The 16,568-nt window shown below is 37.2% G+C and overlaps 1 protein-coding gene across 1 annotated transcript in view; it reads right to left on the minus strand.

Annotated features, from left to right (window-relative positions):
* Positions 1-15,724, minus strand: part of LOC145670080 (uncharacterized) — a 103,862-nt gene extending 88,138 nt beyond the window's left edge. The window contains exon 1 of the mRNA XM_081738446.1: positions 14,269-15,724. Within this exon, the coding sequence (XP_081594572.1) occupies positions 14,269-15,724 (1,456 nt within the window). The remainder of the gene's footprint in view (positions 1-14,268) is intronic.
* Positions 15,725-16,568: the final 844 nt, after the last annotated feature.

The raw sequence follows: 16,568 nt of genomic DNA on the forward strand, positions 1-16,568 counted from the left end.
TATAGCCCATTATAGGTATTGCATCATAGTGTACGACTCCTTAGGATTGATTTTACTTGGAATCTAACGTTACAACTACAGTGAAACCTCTCTAAAGCGGACAGTCGTGGGGAATCAATAATTGTCCGCTATAGAGAGGTGTCCGCCTTAGAGAGGTTTTGATATTTTCTTACGTAAATAAGTAAAGAAGGTAATATGCAATTAGTAACAATATTTTTGGATAAATCATGTATTCACGAATATTACCAAAATTTTACTGTACCTGTGTTGTCCTCTGCTATCCAATACTCTATGTTCGAGGCACAAGATGGAAATAAGATGTTATAGTTCTCTGCACTTTACACTTACGTTTTCAGTATGTCGCTTTAATTTGTGTGTTGATTGCAGTCCAGTAGTGTGTTTTTTGTGACAATATGCGTACCTGCGGGCAAAAACTACCGAACTTGTCTTATGCTTGGTTAGAGATTCCAGCAGGACGGTAGAATAACGTATTATTCCAAACGGCGGGCAATTGTCAATCGCTTTTGTGTCTAAAACAGCTTGAGTGGGAGTGGAATGCAAGCAAAGGACATGAGAGTGTTGTTAAACAGAGACTCTTCGTCTGGATTGCTGAGTAGACAGTTGAGACAAAATGTCACAATGCTTTCTTGGTGACACATGTATGAATTACTAAAAATGTATTTTTACAATACTTTTCAACTTATTTATGGAGAAAGTGTCCATAATACGGAGGTAAATAATACCTAGAAAGGACAAAAAGACTGTCCGTGTCCGTACTAGAGAGTGTCCGCTTTAGAGAGGTTTGCCAATATGTGTTATCCTATTACAGTGTTTGGGGATTACAAAATATGTCCGTTACGGGAGGTGTCCGCTTTATAGAAGTGTCCGTTAGTAGAGGTTTCACTGTAATAGTTTAGCGAGTGGTTTTCTTCGAAACAAACGCATTTCTTCAAGTTCGATATTTTAATACTCCTTGAAAAATAACCTTCCACAAAAATACCATCCTTATTACAACAAAGTACATTCAACTTGTGTAATTCAGGATTAATCGAATGGAATCGAATCGAGCCTAACAGTTCCACACGGCCGCAAATAACGTGTCTATCTAAAGAACTTTTGGACACAACTATCAATAGCCGCATCTGAAGCCCTTGAACAGGTTTTTTTTTTTTTTTTTTTTTCATGGGCGCAAATCACACTCAACCGTACACTAAGGCTGATTATCAAGATAAACATTGAATATATTTCTAATACTGGAATAGACTCTGAAGAAAGTATGTCATCCATTACGTAATCATGTCAATCATACTCAATAATTTGGAGTGAGACACGGCTGTTTCAGTGTAGGGCGTTTCGGGTAAGACATTTCGATATATGGACGTGAAGCTGGTTTGGTGTAAAGTTTCGGTGTATTCAAGTATAAAATCACAAAATTCAAAATCCTTTTTTTTTTTTTTAATCAAGTTTTATTTTATATTTTCTATGTGAACTAATTCTCCCTTTTTCTCATTACGAGTATATAATTAATGCTCTCAAATATCTTTTATAACGAAACATCCCTTACAACCAAAAAATCACACACGAAAACGTTCTAGATTCCATTTGGAGTATATTGTAATAGAATCAATATGCATAAGAAAAGAAAAAAAGAAGAAATTCAACATACATTGCTAGACTACTAATGTAAAGGGTGTCTTCCCACTTGCGACAGTCCTATTAGAGACAGGAACTGTTAACTGTCCTATGAGCGACCGATTCGATGTATTAACTGCCCTATGAGTCACCGATTCGTTCATACTAAGATAATGGAAGAAGATAAGGTTCTCTCTTCTTTAACTTGTTTTATGCTAGTGTGATTAAAACCTAACAAAATGTACTATGAAAAATTTCGCTCTACCTGAATTTAATACGTGAGAATGCTGTCATTATATTAACAATCTTTTATACGTTTTTCCTAATATTATATTTTTGAATTTATTTATATGAATACATTGACTCTATCAAAAGGAAAACTAACTAAATATTTAGAGTAGCTCCGTCTTTGTTTATGATTCTAATATAATTAAAATTTTCATGTTAAAATGATACGGAGCATAAGTTTAGCTTGAATATGTTTATGACATAAGAACATGTTTTACGAGATGGAATCATGTCATCTTCCATCATATCAATGTGGTTTGGGTACAAAACCTCGCGGCCAGAACCTCGCGGCGACAACCTCGCGGACCAAAACCTCGCCTGGCCAAAACCTCGCCTCCCAAAACGTCGCGGCCCAAAATCTCGCCAGGCCGAAACCTCGCCTGGCCAAAACCTCGCCGCCCTAAACCTCGCGGGACAAAATCTCGCGGGGCCAAAACCTCGCCACCCAAAACCTCGCGCCCCAAAATATCGCCATACCCAAAATCTCGCCTGACCAAAATGTAAATGTTCCAACAGATGATAAGGATGACGGTATAAAAGACGCTGTTTCAGAATAAGTATCACGGGTATTTGACCAAGTCCCGCGATACCATATGAAAATTCTATTTCTGTATTAGAGGATTTCAATGTGAAGGTAGGGCGACAGGATGTTTTTAAACTGGTTATAGGGAAAGAAAGGAAAGTAATGACAACTAACGAGGTTAGTTTCGTGAACTTTGGAACATCCAAAAACTTAAAATTTTAACAAAAATCTAATAATATTTATGAAAGTATGAAATAATATATGAGTTTTTACGACGTCCCTTGATTATGTCCTATAGGTTAAAGGAGACGTAGATGACCAGGATGAAGGAAATGATCGAATAAAGAAAGTGGGAGGAAACGGGAATAACCCGAGAAAGCCCACGCACACGATGTTTTGTATATTATTATTATTATTATTATTATTATTATTATTATTATTATTATTATTATTATTATTATTATTATTATTATTACTATTATTATTATTATTATTTGTAATGTGGAATTGCATATTAGGAAACACATTGGGTAAATTTGAAAGAAAAGTTTCATTCGCGGCAAGGTTTTGGCCCGGCGAGATTTTGTCCCGCGAGGTTTTGGCCGGCGAGATTTTGGGCGGCGATGTTTCGGCCGCGAGATTTTGTCCGTATACCTATCAATGTAAATGAATCGGTCGCTCATAGGACAGATAACAGTTCCTGTCGCTAATAGGACTGTCGCTTCTGGGACTAATTCAATGTAAAGCAACACACGAAGTAGTATATGCAGAGACCAACACACATTCATTCAGGGATGTAGATAGCAGGTTGTTCTATAGGGGGACATGACCCAATAAATTACTAACGAATAAAAATGAAATGAAATGAGTTTTACGTCCCACGATTATGCCGGGTAGGCTAAAGGAGACTGTGATGATGAGATATGAAAGAAATGGTGGAATGAAGAAAGTGGGAGGAAACGGGAAAACCCCGAGGAAACCCACGCACACTGTGTTTGTCCACCACAAAGTTCACCTGGCGGGGGCTGGGATCGAACACGAAGAAAAAAGAATGTTATATTTCAACTCTGACTAACTTCATTAGTTATTGGAAAACTGTTAAGAAAATAAAATTACATCAAAGAAAACAAAAAATACAAATATGTCTACAAGTTTCATTTTAATGTCGTGAATAGACATTCCACCAATCAGAGATAAGGATTTGTTTACATTTTTCAATTTTGTACAATCACAAACAAGCTTATATGCAAGCAAGCTACGCCTTGATGCAAAAAGTATATTTTAACGACTAAGATTAAACAGAAGGTGTATAGCGTATACCGCCTACAGCCCTATATGTAAGTACATGAAAAGGTCAATATTTTTATATTATTATTATTATTATTATTATTATTATTATTATTATTATTATTATTATTATTATTATTATTATTATTATTATTATTATTATTATTATTATTATTATTAGAGCTATATATAACATTTGGAAAAGATTCCTTTAAGCTCTGAAAGGAGCTTCAAGTAGATATCTCATATACGAAATATGTCCAAAATGATTAGAAATAGATTTGATTTCCTCTTGCACTGAACGCATTATATTGAAGTATTACTGTTCAACATAAGTTTCTTTTAAACAAAAGCTTTACTTTGACCTTATTATGCACTAGTTGAATGAGATATATCATATACTGCAAGGCATAAAATGTATTGTTACGTGTGCTTCATCGTATTTAAGGACTGGAAACCACTCCAACAATCTCTTGGCATACTAGTAATAAAATAAGATATAAATTTATGGTATTGATTGAAACAAATTCCGAATATATTATACAGCATCCTCCCTGACCTCGTGCAAATAACTCGAATACTATTGTATACACTACCATCATGCTCATACTTGTGTATTTTTGTAAAACGTTTCTGTCAGCTTCTAACTCTCCCCTTTCTTCTCACTCTTCCGTCACTCACGAGAGATAAAAATATTTGAGTCAAACACTTTTAAATGGAGATATTTGTAAGCATTAACAACACCAGAAGGGTTAAGAAGGGCGAGTGCACCACGCCCCTCGTAGCTGTCCCACGGCTGGTTTCCCAGATATGTATTGTAATGTAGGTCTAGAAGTATACAATATCCTCTTTTGTATTTAGACAAGTAACTAACACCCTCAAACTTCTTTGTTTTACTGACCCCTCCCCCTAGAAAAAAGAAATATGTAAATAAAGAGCAAGTATGCGTCGTCACTGTTTGTAACTACAGTATTATGGACGTATACTGCTTGTAATTGTGCAGTGGACTGCAACAACTTGAAAACAATGGGAGGAGTAGAAGAGCCACAAAAATAAATGGGCTTATCTATGTTAAGAAATTGAAACTCTCTGCCGTATACTCAATATTACAGCATGCAATTGCTGCTCTCATCTTCCAAAAACGTAAACTGTACTTTCCTGTTCAGTTTTATTTATATTAATATTTGAAACAAATTTGCGCTCGAGAGCATATTTATCATTTACACAAACACGTTAAAAGCATGTCTGTGGTCAGTGGCGGCGTAAGGCAAACTGGGGCCCGGGGCCAGTGAAGTAGATCGGGGCCCCTTTTCGAGTAATCGTGATTTATAAACTTCTATTTTTGACATTCATTTACATAATCATTCTTTCTGTTTACTACTACCCCCTTTCCCATTAGTGTGTGTGTTTAAACCACTTAATTTGGGTGACATTCAGCATCCCTGTCTATTTTATTAACGCTAAGAACCGCCTTCAGGCTGGTATCTAAAAATAAAACCGGACCAGAGCTAATGTTACATATATTTTTTATTCATTTTTAAACAAGGGACACGATAGAAAAAGGGTTAGAGATACAAGTTTAACGGAAGCTACAAAGAATCCAAAATTTATCCTACATCTAAGTTATCCTAGTTTAATAATATATTTAGAGACAAATTTATGTGCAAAATGTAACAATGAGCTGATATTGAAAAAATCGCAAATAACAATATAACCGGCGCGATTTTTAAATGTAAGCTGTAAATGTAAGCAAGTTTTCTAGAATTTTCTTGTTCGGTTCTCGCCTTTGGTGTTCCTCCTGTACAATTTCTTATATGGCTAAGTTTATTCATGGTTTCTTACCTGTCTGAGTTTACACTACATGGGTTTTATTTAATTAGATTTTATTCCTGCAATTAGCCCCATTCACTTTAACATTCGGTTTCTCTCCAGTGATCACACACGATACTTACTTTTTTTATTTTTTTTATTTTTATTTATTTATTTATTTTTTTTACCGAAGTATCAGTAAATAATGGCTAGAATAGATTTATCTCCTGCCTGTCATCATTTATCTTTTACTAGGTTTCTCTTCAGTGATAATATACGATCTATTTAGTCCCACTGCTTTTGCTGAAATATCAGTGAATAATTAAGCACTGTATGTTTCTCTCCTGCTTGTCTTTTTTACTATTGTTTCCATATTTCACACTTGTATTATGATTGCATCATTTTGTGTTTAATAATTCACTCATATTTATATTCTGTCACTTATGACTTTCTATTACCATTTACTAACATCCTTAGTATTAGAAAATATTATAACAAAAAATCCTGAATATATTGAATAATTGGGAATATATCATAGATTAAATATGTGAACACAGAATTCTATTATGGGTTGTACCACCCATCACCAGTCAATTGACAGATCTTGACGGCTTTTTATTATTCTTTTAGTACTTTTATATTTTTATTGTCTTAAGTTGAAACATGAAACTACTTTCAATGATATTTCCACTACCTTAGTAGCTTGTGTTCCACCAGCATTCAGAATGCTACCTTTCTTGATTTGGTTGCTGCGGAAATCTCAACTATATTCATTTTCAATAGAAAAAATGGCCAGATTCGTGAGTCTTTCTTGACCAATTGTGGAGTGCAAGTATGATTTTATCAGCTTAATTTGGTGAAAGACCGTTCACATGATGCGACAGATACGGGCAGTGTTATCAAACTCTGAAGAGAGGTTGCAAAACTTTTGTAGCTTCAATCCTCATTGAAGATACATATTTCAGTATGCCATGTGGAGAAAAGTCAAGTTGTTCTTTAGCTATCTGAGCACACCTTAGAGAATGGATTATATACAATCCTGAAATAATTCTACGCCGTCCAGGTCATTCGGGTAGAACAAACCAAACTAGAGTAACATGCTTTTAGTCTTTCCTCGCTCTCATCATCTAGCTGCTGCACAAAGTTGGCAAAGTAAAAAAAAAAAAAAAAAAAAAAAAAAAAAAAAAAAAAAAAAAAAAAAAAAGGCTTTTCACCTACATTCAACCTCTTCCTTTAAATTTCTTACCCCCCCCCCCAAACAGCGTGGAACGTTTATTTTATTTATTTTTAATCTACATTCAGTTTTTTCTTTAAATTTCTTTCCAGGTCCCCAAGAGAGTGAGAACCTAAGCTATAGCTTGTTTAGCTTACACATAATTCGGCACTGATTAGTTTTATTAGACAGATATTTCTGTTGTTTCATCAGTTATTTGGTGTAATTTCGATCGACAATTAATTGCGTTTACTTTTAGGGAAGGATTATAAACTTTGACGGCCTTTGTACGGCTCATACTAACAAAGTTCTTTAGCAATTAGTTTTTAACTACCGTCCGGGGCCCTCCACGAAGTGGAGCCCGGGGCGAGGGAACCGCTCGCCCTGCCCTTACGCCGCCACTGTTTGTGGTTAAAAATAAGTGGTTGCACTATCATGTAACATATAGGAGTAGTGTTGTCCACGAGACGAGAGGTACACGATATTCTTGATGACATATTAGGCGAGAGAAAGGTCTTCCAATAGACAAAGCTACATTTTTCGAGACAAAAACATTTTAAGGACACCACTTCGACTCAAGACTCTCCCAAATCGCTTCTCGCGGGCAGTACCATGTAGCAACAACCACGCCTGGATCGACCTAGGAAAAAAAAATGTGGAAGGCTCAAGTGTTAATCTCTATAGCTTTCTATATCTTTCTCTAGTTCAAATATAACGTTCTGGTAATAATAATAATAATAATAATAATAATAATAATAATAATAATAATAATAATAATAATAATAATAATAATAATACACTACTTCCACATGAGCTCTTCCTTTTTAGCCATATGGGTAGCGTACACGCTTTCGGCACGGAACGTCCTGGTTCGATTTATGGTGAGAGCTCATGTGATATGGATACCACAATAAGCTATGGATCCACGTTTGTTGCTAAAATTACACGCTAAACTTTAATCCAACCTCGGAAGTTAAAAGTGTTTCTAGTATGTAATTTCAAAATTCATTTCCATACATTTCGAGATACTGACACTTTTTTATTTAACATGAAGATTTTCGTCATCACATTTGTTTCTTGAGTATAAGCGTCGATTTTTATTATACTTCCAAACTATGCTAAGCGTAAGTGTCAGAAGACTTATAGAACGGCTTTCTCCGTGACCGTCTGTCGACAGGAATCAGGTCATGTAAGAGATATCGAGGTGCGCTTTCTCGAAATCGAATCAGTGTCTCAAGAATAGCTACTATCTCCTCCATTAACTATCCATTCAACTGGTTCAAATTAATCATTCCATGTTTCAACGTTTATTTAGAACGAAAACGGGCAATATACAATAACTATAACAAACCAGAAGTTGTTCCAAGTTACTATTGCTTCCGATTTCAATACTGATTTCCACAGAGAAAAAAATGTTAGGAGATATCGAGATGCGGTTTTCTGAATCGACTTATTGTACAACTCAAATCGGAAGTGGTTCAAATAATCATTTCCGGTTTTAAAATTTAGTCATACAACAAAAGTGGTAATAGATAACGGTATATGGTGCTCTGCAATAGATTCAGTGTCTCAGTAAAGCATATATTCGCAACCCGCAACACTACCAAAACCGGAAGTGGTTCAAATTTACTATTATTTCTGGTTTGAGTACAGATTTTCATAGGACAAAAACTGTAGGAGATCTGAAGATGTTCTTTGTTGCAATTGAATCAGCATCCCAGGAATAGGTCCTATCTCCTTCATTAACCATGTATTCAAACCGGAAGTGATTCAAATTAACCACTTCTAGTTTCAACATTGATCGCCATAGAATAAAAGTGGTACTAGGTCTATGTAGCGGCAAACTGTTTTCTGCAAACGATTCAGGGCGTCAAGAGAACATATCTTCATAGCCCACAACACTCTACCAAAGCCGGAATTTACTACTACTTCCCATTCCAATACTGATTTCCGTAGAGGAAAAACGATAAGAGATATATATCTAGATGTAGAGTTCTGCAACAGATTCAGCTCCCTAAGAGTATGTTCTATCTTCTCCAATAACCGGCTGCTCAATCCGAAAGTGGTTCAAATTAACGATTTCCAGTTTCAACTATTCCCCAAGCACAACGAGTAATGACTTTTTGATATGGATTCAGTGTCCAAGGAATATATTCTATCTGTGATCGTATTAATTAATCCATTAGGACCGGTAGTTAGAGATGTACTACTTCAAGTTTGAGTACTTTCCTAGAGTTTGGAAGTCTACCGTACTTTCGCATTATGAAACGAAACTCACTTATTATTGTTTTCAGTGGGTGCTCATCTGCGGTTTTTGAAGAAAAGTTACAACTTTTTTCATTCTAATTTTTTCAACAGATTCAATAGATTAGTGATTATCAATCTAAGGTTCCTCTTTGAGATGCATGAAAGACTATCAACGGAGGGACACTGGCCTCTGAAATCAAATGAACTGTGAAATTAGTTTCAAACTGCAAAGTCGTCAATTTTTTTTTTCACACCACCATTACCTATTTTTTTTTTATTTTTTTATTGAACTTGGACTGAACATTAAAATTTTATTTTCCCATATTAAATTGGTCATTGTTTTAACTTAACTTTTAAAATTGTAACGTGTAATTAGATTAATTATACTCACTGCTGAAGCTCATTTTATATTACCTAATTATTTTATTGGCATAAAAATGTAACATTCGATATTAATTTCAACGCAGAAATCCAATTTGTGCTAAGTACCCTTAAGAATCTCAAATGGGCGCTGAGTCCTGGAGCATCCACGTATTGACGCCTATGGTCCCGAGTGGAGCATTTCGTGTCAATCAAATATAAATTAAGAATTTTTCATGCAGACAGTTTTGGATTGTGATAGAATTTATCCTTCTATAGCAATCACTTTCAACTGGATGCTCTGCGACGTCACAGTTTGTTGCTCGTGTTCCCAGCAAATTACAGGTAGAAAGCAAGAAAGCAGCAAACATACTGTTGATAAAATACAGTCAAACAAGACGAAGTCGATGGTTTTGCAGATGCACTGTTCGTCTATTCGTGATTAATCGAATACTGTCAGCTTTTTTTCTATTCAATTTCATTCACATCATTCCCTCCGTTTCTCTTCTCAACCTATTCTAAGAGGGACATGGTGGCCCAGTGATAGAGCGCTTCCTTCTGGAGCGAGGGGTCCTTGGTTCGATCCCCGGCCAAGTAAGATTTTGATGAACAACATCATGTCTGTGGGTTTTCTCGGGATAATCCCGTTTCCTTCGAAATCTCATTTCACCAATTCTTCCATCATCATTCACTTGCCTTAGTCATTGTCTCCCTTAGCCTAACGGGCAAAATCATGTGACGTTAAACTGAAAGATTTCATTTCACTTTTTTTAAAAACTTGCTTTCATTCTTTCTCTCCTGGCTCTGATCGTAAAAGCTTGCTCCTATTGTATATAGAGAGTAGGAAATGATTACTCTGTAGGTATAACAGCAATATGATTTTCACGAGATTATTAAATATCTTAAAAGGATTTTGCTTAATGTATTTATATAGTTTGAGTGTAATAGATATACAAACGCTAATATAGACCTTAACCGCTGTAACGATTCCTAAAATTCTTACCAGATACACTTTCCCCGAGAGATTTCTTTCTACCTTTCTTTTTTATTTTAATTGCTCGAAGTGCCAGAAGTGAAATTATATTTTCGGTTAAAAAATAATGTTAATGTATGTTCCTGATTTTACTTGTACTAACAAATAAAAAGAAAAAAGTGTAAGCTTTCTTTGGTGAAAATTTGAAGAAATTCCGTTGGGTACTAAGGAAGTTACGACAAAAAGAATGTATATACAAAAAAATATATGTTTATAAGGTTAACTCCTCGTTGTACCGCCCACGAGGTGATGTTTTAAACTCTAGTCTCAGTTCTTTTGTTTACTAATACGCGCACATCATCACAGCACTAAACCATTTTCTCTGTCATTGTGTATTGAACTGTCAATCAACCATTCAACCGAGATATGAATGGTACGCGGTAGTTTGGCCAGTTCGTAAAGAAACTAATACTCCCCCTCTTCTCCGTACGGCAACAAATACTCCCCTCTCCTCTGCTCCTCCGACGAAAAGATTACAACAAGAAGCGTGTGGTTTGTCTATTGTCTCTTTATGTAGAAATGTTATCCATAATGTTGGTAGCCATGACAAACTTCAATGTTCCAACTACAATATTTAAGAAATGTTTAAGCGGAGACAACCTTCATATGGTAGTGGTACGATTTGCTTTGGTTAAGTTCTTAAGTCTGAAATTTAATGAGTTGTAATACTATGAAATAACTAGAAAAAGTTCACACTAGACCTCATGACCAAAAAAAATAATTGCGTATTAATTCTTTATTTTTCGTTTATTTACTATGTTACTTTGTAATAACATTTCTATGAACGGTTAGCGTAAATTGATAAAATTTTACTTAAATTCGATCAAAAACCTATCAATTATTAAATATTTTTCGAAAATTATCTGGAAATGAGGACCGTAATAAACCTTCCAAAACGATAGATATGGTATAGATATAACATTTTTAAATAATAAATTAACAAAATTCTCTATGATGATACATCTTGTAATATATTATTATTCTGAACCGGAATTGACCCAAAACAAAAACTTTTTTTGTTCTTCGATTTTTTGACTTCACAGAAAGAAGCTTTGGTGGGTTTTACTGATTCAAAGAGACTTTATTGCTCAAAAAACGCAAAATTCTTTATTTGTGAATCGATAATATAGTAGATAAACCTTTTTATAACTATTTTAATGTAAAATGGTGGAATCAAATCTCACTCCCTTTGAAATAAGAGCCATTTTACAGAAAAACGTAAACTCTGTAAATATTTCATGAAGCAAAATGTTTTAACAAAGAGCGTATATGAAAAGTATTATATTGTTTTATTAATTTTTACTTTTAATCATAAGTAGAATCTTATGATAGACTCAAAATTACAGCTAAATGTCGAATATCTGAAAAGAAAAGCAATATCTATTATTGGGACCGAAATAGACCTCGAGCAGCTATAGATAGATAGATAGATAGATAGATAGATAGATAGATAGATAGATAGATAGAGAGAGAGAGAAGATGATATACAACAGCAGAGGATTTTGTTTCGGGAGGCGCTTGAGGAACGTGTAACAAATATTTATGTTGCACGTACAATGCGAAAAAATGATTACAGATTTATTTCAGGAGGTGCTTGAGCCCGATACATTCCCCCTAAATACGCCACTATACATTAGTCAACCGTTCCCATATTATCTCATACAGCAACGAAACAAATTTTTAGTAAAGGCAAAATAACTATCAATATTCGAGACGAGACCGAGACTGACCATGGTCTCGTCTCGATTTAGACGTCTGTCTCGGTCTCGGTACCATCCCTAAAATAGACTGTTCCATTATTTTAAACTTACATTTTTTGGCAATGTGACATCGAAATTAGGGCATAAGTGATCTAAGTCTTGCTGTTTAAAAAATAGTGATTTTATGAACAAGCAATCTCTTTGAAGATTTCCGAAATAAAATAAGCTTGCTAAGAATGCTGCTACTTGCTGTACTTTACAATATACACACATAAAACAACTTATGTCTTTGTGTTTTATTATTATGTAGGGCAAAGGCTTAAATTGCCTATAAATGCCCTTAAAAAAACATTCTAACAATATAATTGGTAAAACGTCGCCTTGGCGACATCTTTCTTTCTTTTTTTTTTTTTTTTTTTTTTGCTAGTCGCGTACGACTAGCACCCGTCCAAAGGGTACCGCCCTTTACATCGGGAAGAGGGGCAAGTGGAACGACTAGGTGTGGAGAACGATGGTTGGGTTTTGATAGTTTTATTAAACTTTATTAAACCATATTTTTTCATAATTACAATTCATAAGGAAGTATTTTATCCAATATGGGGGGAGATAATTATAATGTAGGCGTGTGGACATTATGGCCATTAACCATAATCATTAATGAGGTAAGAGGAAAGGTATGATGGTGAGGTGCATTAGACATCACAACAACGGGTTGAGATTAGTGAAAGAAATGCATGTTATCTTCTGATTCGGGGGCAGCTCCGAATCTGATGAAGACAGTGGGAAGCCCTGGTAAAACATTAGGACTACTGTGCGAATGATGGAATGATATATGGAGGGGCTGTATCGGTGATGAAGTCATTGATAAGAATGAGATCTGGGCTGTCCGGGGGGAGGGAGTAACGGTAGAGTGTGAAAAGAAGTGAGAGGGGAGTGTGGCGGAGTGTAGTGTGGGGTCTAATGAGAGCGCACTGATGGATGGTATCAAAAAGCAGAGGGTGCTGGGAATGAAATCGTCGAGAGATGTAGCGAAGCCGTAGCGTTTCTAAGTGATAGAGGATGTGTGGAAATGGTGTTTGATTGTATAGTTCTCGGGTAGGACTGGGAAGGCGAATGCGGAAAGCAAGTCGAAGTGCATGTCGTTCCAGAATTTGTAAGCGAGTGTAGAAGGAAGGGGCGGCCGAGATCCAGGCAAGAAAGCCGTACGTCAGAACGGGACGTAAGAACAATTTATAGGTAGTGAGGAGAGTGTGGGCACTGAGTCCCCAAGTGGTACCGGTCAATCGACGCAGAAGGTTAAGTCGATTATAAGCCTTCTTACAGATCGTTTTCAGATGAGGAGACCATTTAAGGTGTCGGTCAAAGGTAATGCCAAGATAAGTCACTGTGTTCTGTGGTTGTAATGGAAGATGATCGACATGAACGTGGGAATTAGCCGGATTTCGGTATACTTTGGATCGTTTGCCAGGCGGGAGGAAAATGATAGTCTGTGTTTTATCAGGGTTGAGCTTGAGGCGCCAGTGTCTACACCATGAAAGAAAGTCATCAATGGCTGCTTGTAAGAGACGATTAATCTGTTGAATGGTAGAAGCAACAGCAAGAAACGCCGTGTCATCAGCATATTGGTAGAGTGTGACGTTAGGTGGGAGAGGAGGAAAGTCAGCCACATAGAGCAGATAGAGAAGGGGAGAGAGTGATGAGCCTTGGGGAACGCCGGAGTGAAGGAAAATGGGATGCGATAATTGGTTGTTGATGGAGACGTAGCTGAGGGGACAAGTAAGAAAATGAAAAATAAAACGGCAGAGAGGAAGGTCAAAGGAGAAAAGTTTATAGATCAGACCAAGATGCCAAACTTTGTCAAATGCTTTTTCCAAATCAAATAGAACAAGGCAGGACGGTTTGGAGGAATTAAATTGATTGGTTATGTGAGTGGTTAGACGAAGGAGTTGGTCATTGATACTGAATTGGGGTCGAAAGCCTGCTTGGTGGAGGGGGATGAGATTACGTTCAGAGAGATGGAGATGGAGTCGGGAGACGAGGATGCGTTCAAGTAATTTACTGAAGACGAGAGTAAGCTGGATGGGACAGTAGGAAGAAACTGCATGGGGTGGTTTATTAGGTTTCAAGAACATTAATGTGGTAGAGGTTTTCCAAGGAGACGGAAGAAATCCAGTACGTAATATAAACGTGTAGATGGCAGCCAATAAATAATGGAGAACATAAGGCGCTTCTTTAAGGTGTCGGTAGGATATGCGATCTGAACCTGGTGCAGAGTTTCTTTTGCCAAGAAGACTGTGAGAAATATCTTCGACGGTAATAGGAGATGTAAGGGCAGAATCCTGAGGTAGTACGTGATTGGGATGGGGCTGAAGGGCAGGTGAAGAAAGCTGTAATGTGTCTGTGGGGTGACGGCGCAATGAAGGATCGGGAGAGAGAGGGGTAAAGATGCCTTGAAGGTAAGATGCAAAAGCATTAGATTTGGTGAGATCTTCTGGGTGTGGTTGCTCGTTTTCAATAAGTGGATAGGAGGTACTAGAACTTTTGCCTGTGACGCGGTGAAACCGCTTCCAGAATTTGGTAGGATGAGAGGCTGTGCCAAGTTGGTTGCAGGAGGTAATCCACTGACGGCGTTTATAGGCGACAAGGTAATTGTGAACTGTCCGTTGATATTGGCGATGGAGGCGAAGTGAGTCGAGATTACCAGTACGAGTAAAGTCTCTAAAGTGCTGACGAGAGCGATGAATGAGATGAAGATACTGTGGGGGAAGGGCAGGGCGAAATGGATGAACAGTGGTCTGAGGTATGTATTGGACAGATGCGGTATGAATGGCGCCAGTTATTGAGTCAAGAGATTGATACATTTCGTCTTCTGTTGTAGGGGGAGGGATGCGATCTAACTGTGTTTGTAGAGACATGCGGTAGCCATGCCAGTTTGCTTTGTCAAAGCGAGGTACAGTGTGGACATGTAGTGAGGAAGTATCACTAGGAGTATGATGCAGAGGTGTGAGGGTGAGCAGAATAGGTACATGATCACTTCCAAGCGGATCTAACACAGTTATATTATTCCGTGTAATTAGATTTGAAGAAGTAATGACTATATCGGGAGTTGTGTTGCTTTCAGGGCGGGTCGGTTGGGGTAAGTCATGGAAGAAACCAGTAGTATGAGTAGTGAGGTAAGTGCGGAAATGGTCCTGTTGATGAGCAGTGCGGCTATGAAAATTGATATCAGCTAAAATGATGTAAGTACGAAAATGATCAGAGATATATTGAAAGAAAGGATATGGAATGGGGTGGCCTGGTCGAACGTAAATCGTTGCAACGGTGATATTAAGAGTTTTGAAATATAGTGTAGTGATGAGATGTTCAGGCAATGCGTCTAGAGAGGAACAGTGTTGACGGTATGGAATTGACGGTGAAAAACCGATGGCAACGCCTCCACATGCCCGCCGAGCTGGTGCGGTATTATCATGGCGAAGAAGAGTATAACGTGAGATGTGCGGATGCAAGCGAGGAGTAAGATGGGTTTCGTTCAACAGAAAACAATGAATATTCTCCTCTAGCAGAAGTTGTTCGAATAGGATTTTGTGTTGTAGGAGAGAGCGGATGTTCAGAAACAGAAAATGAAGAGCCATGATGTGGTACGATAAAAGTAAGATGCAAAGGAAAATTAGACTTCTGTCTGTAGCTTGTCGGAGTGGAAGTAGACGGTTTGTCCAGAATATGTGGCGGTGAAATTAATGTGCAGAATATCTTTAGCAGCTTGTTGGACTTGGTGCAGTATATGATGACGAAGAAGCGGATGAATATTTTGTAAGGTGACAGTAAGAAAGGATAAGAACTGTGTAATAGTAATAGGTTGGCAAGCGTCAGCAGTTGTCGGAAGAGTTTGGGTGGCATGTGGACGTAACGGAACAGTTAATTCTGGTTTGAACGGGTCAGCGGTGGGTCGAGCTTTGCATTTATAACTGTATGTGGGATGATCTGTAGCATTACAAGTGGAACAATGTGGGGGTCCTTGATTGTTAGGACATTGACGGGTGTTATGAGGCCCTGAACAGAAGCCGCATTTCAATTGATTGGGACAAGAACTAGTTGGATGATCATTGTGTGTCTGACATTTTTCACATCGCATAGGAAGCGGAGAAGGCGATTTAGATGGTTCAACACGATGTTTCTTGCGATAAATAAAGGCTCCAGCAGTAAGCAAAGAATCAATGGTGTCTTTTGATTGGGTTAAAACCCGAACCATATAGGTGTTGCCTGAAGCATTCTTAATACGGATGCATTTGAGAATGGAAAGGCCGTCAAGACGAAGTTCTTCAGCGATTTCATCATCAGTGTAGGATGGGTCGACACCTCGTATAACGACAGAAAGTGCCGGTTGTCTGCGAGGTGGAGGCGGTTGTTTCGATAAGCGAGGTGCCTGATTGATGATCTTTGCTTGCTTGCCGAAGATTTCAAAGGAATAGGTGTTCA

Source organism: Thermobia domestica, chromosome 14 (assembly GCF_964235325.1).
Source record: "Thermobia domestica chromosome 14, izTheDome1.hap1.1, whole genome shotgun sequence".
NCBI classification, from domain to species: domain Eukaryota; kingdom Metazoa; phylum Arthropoda; class Insecta; order Zygentoma; family Lepismatidae; genus Thermobia; species Thermobia domestica.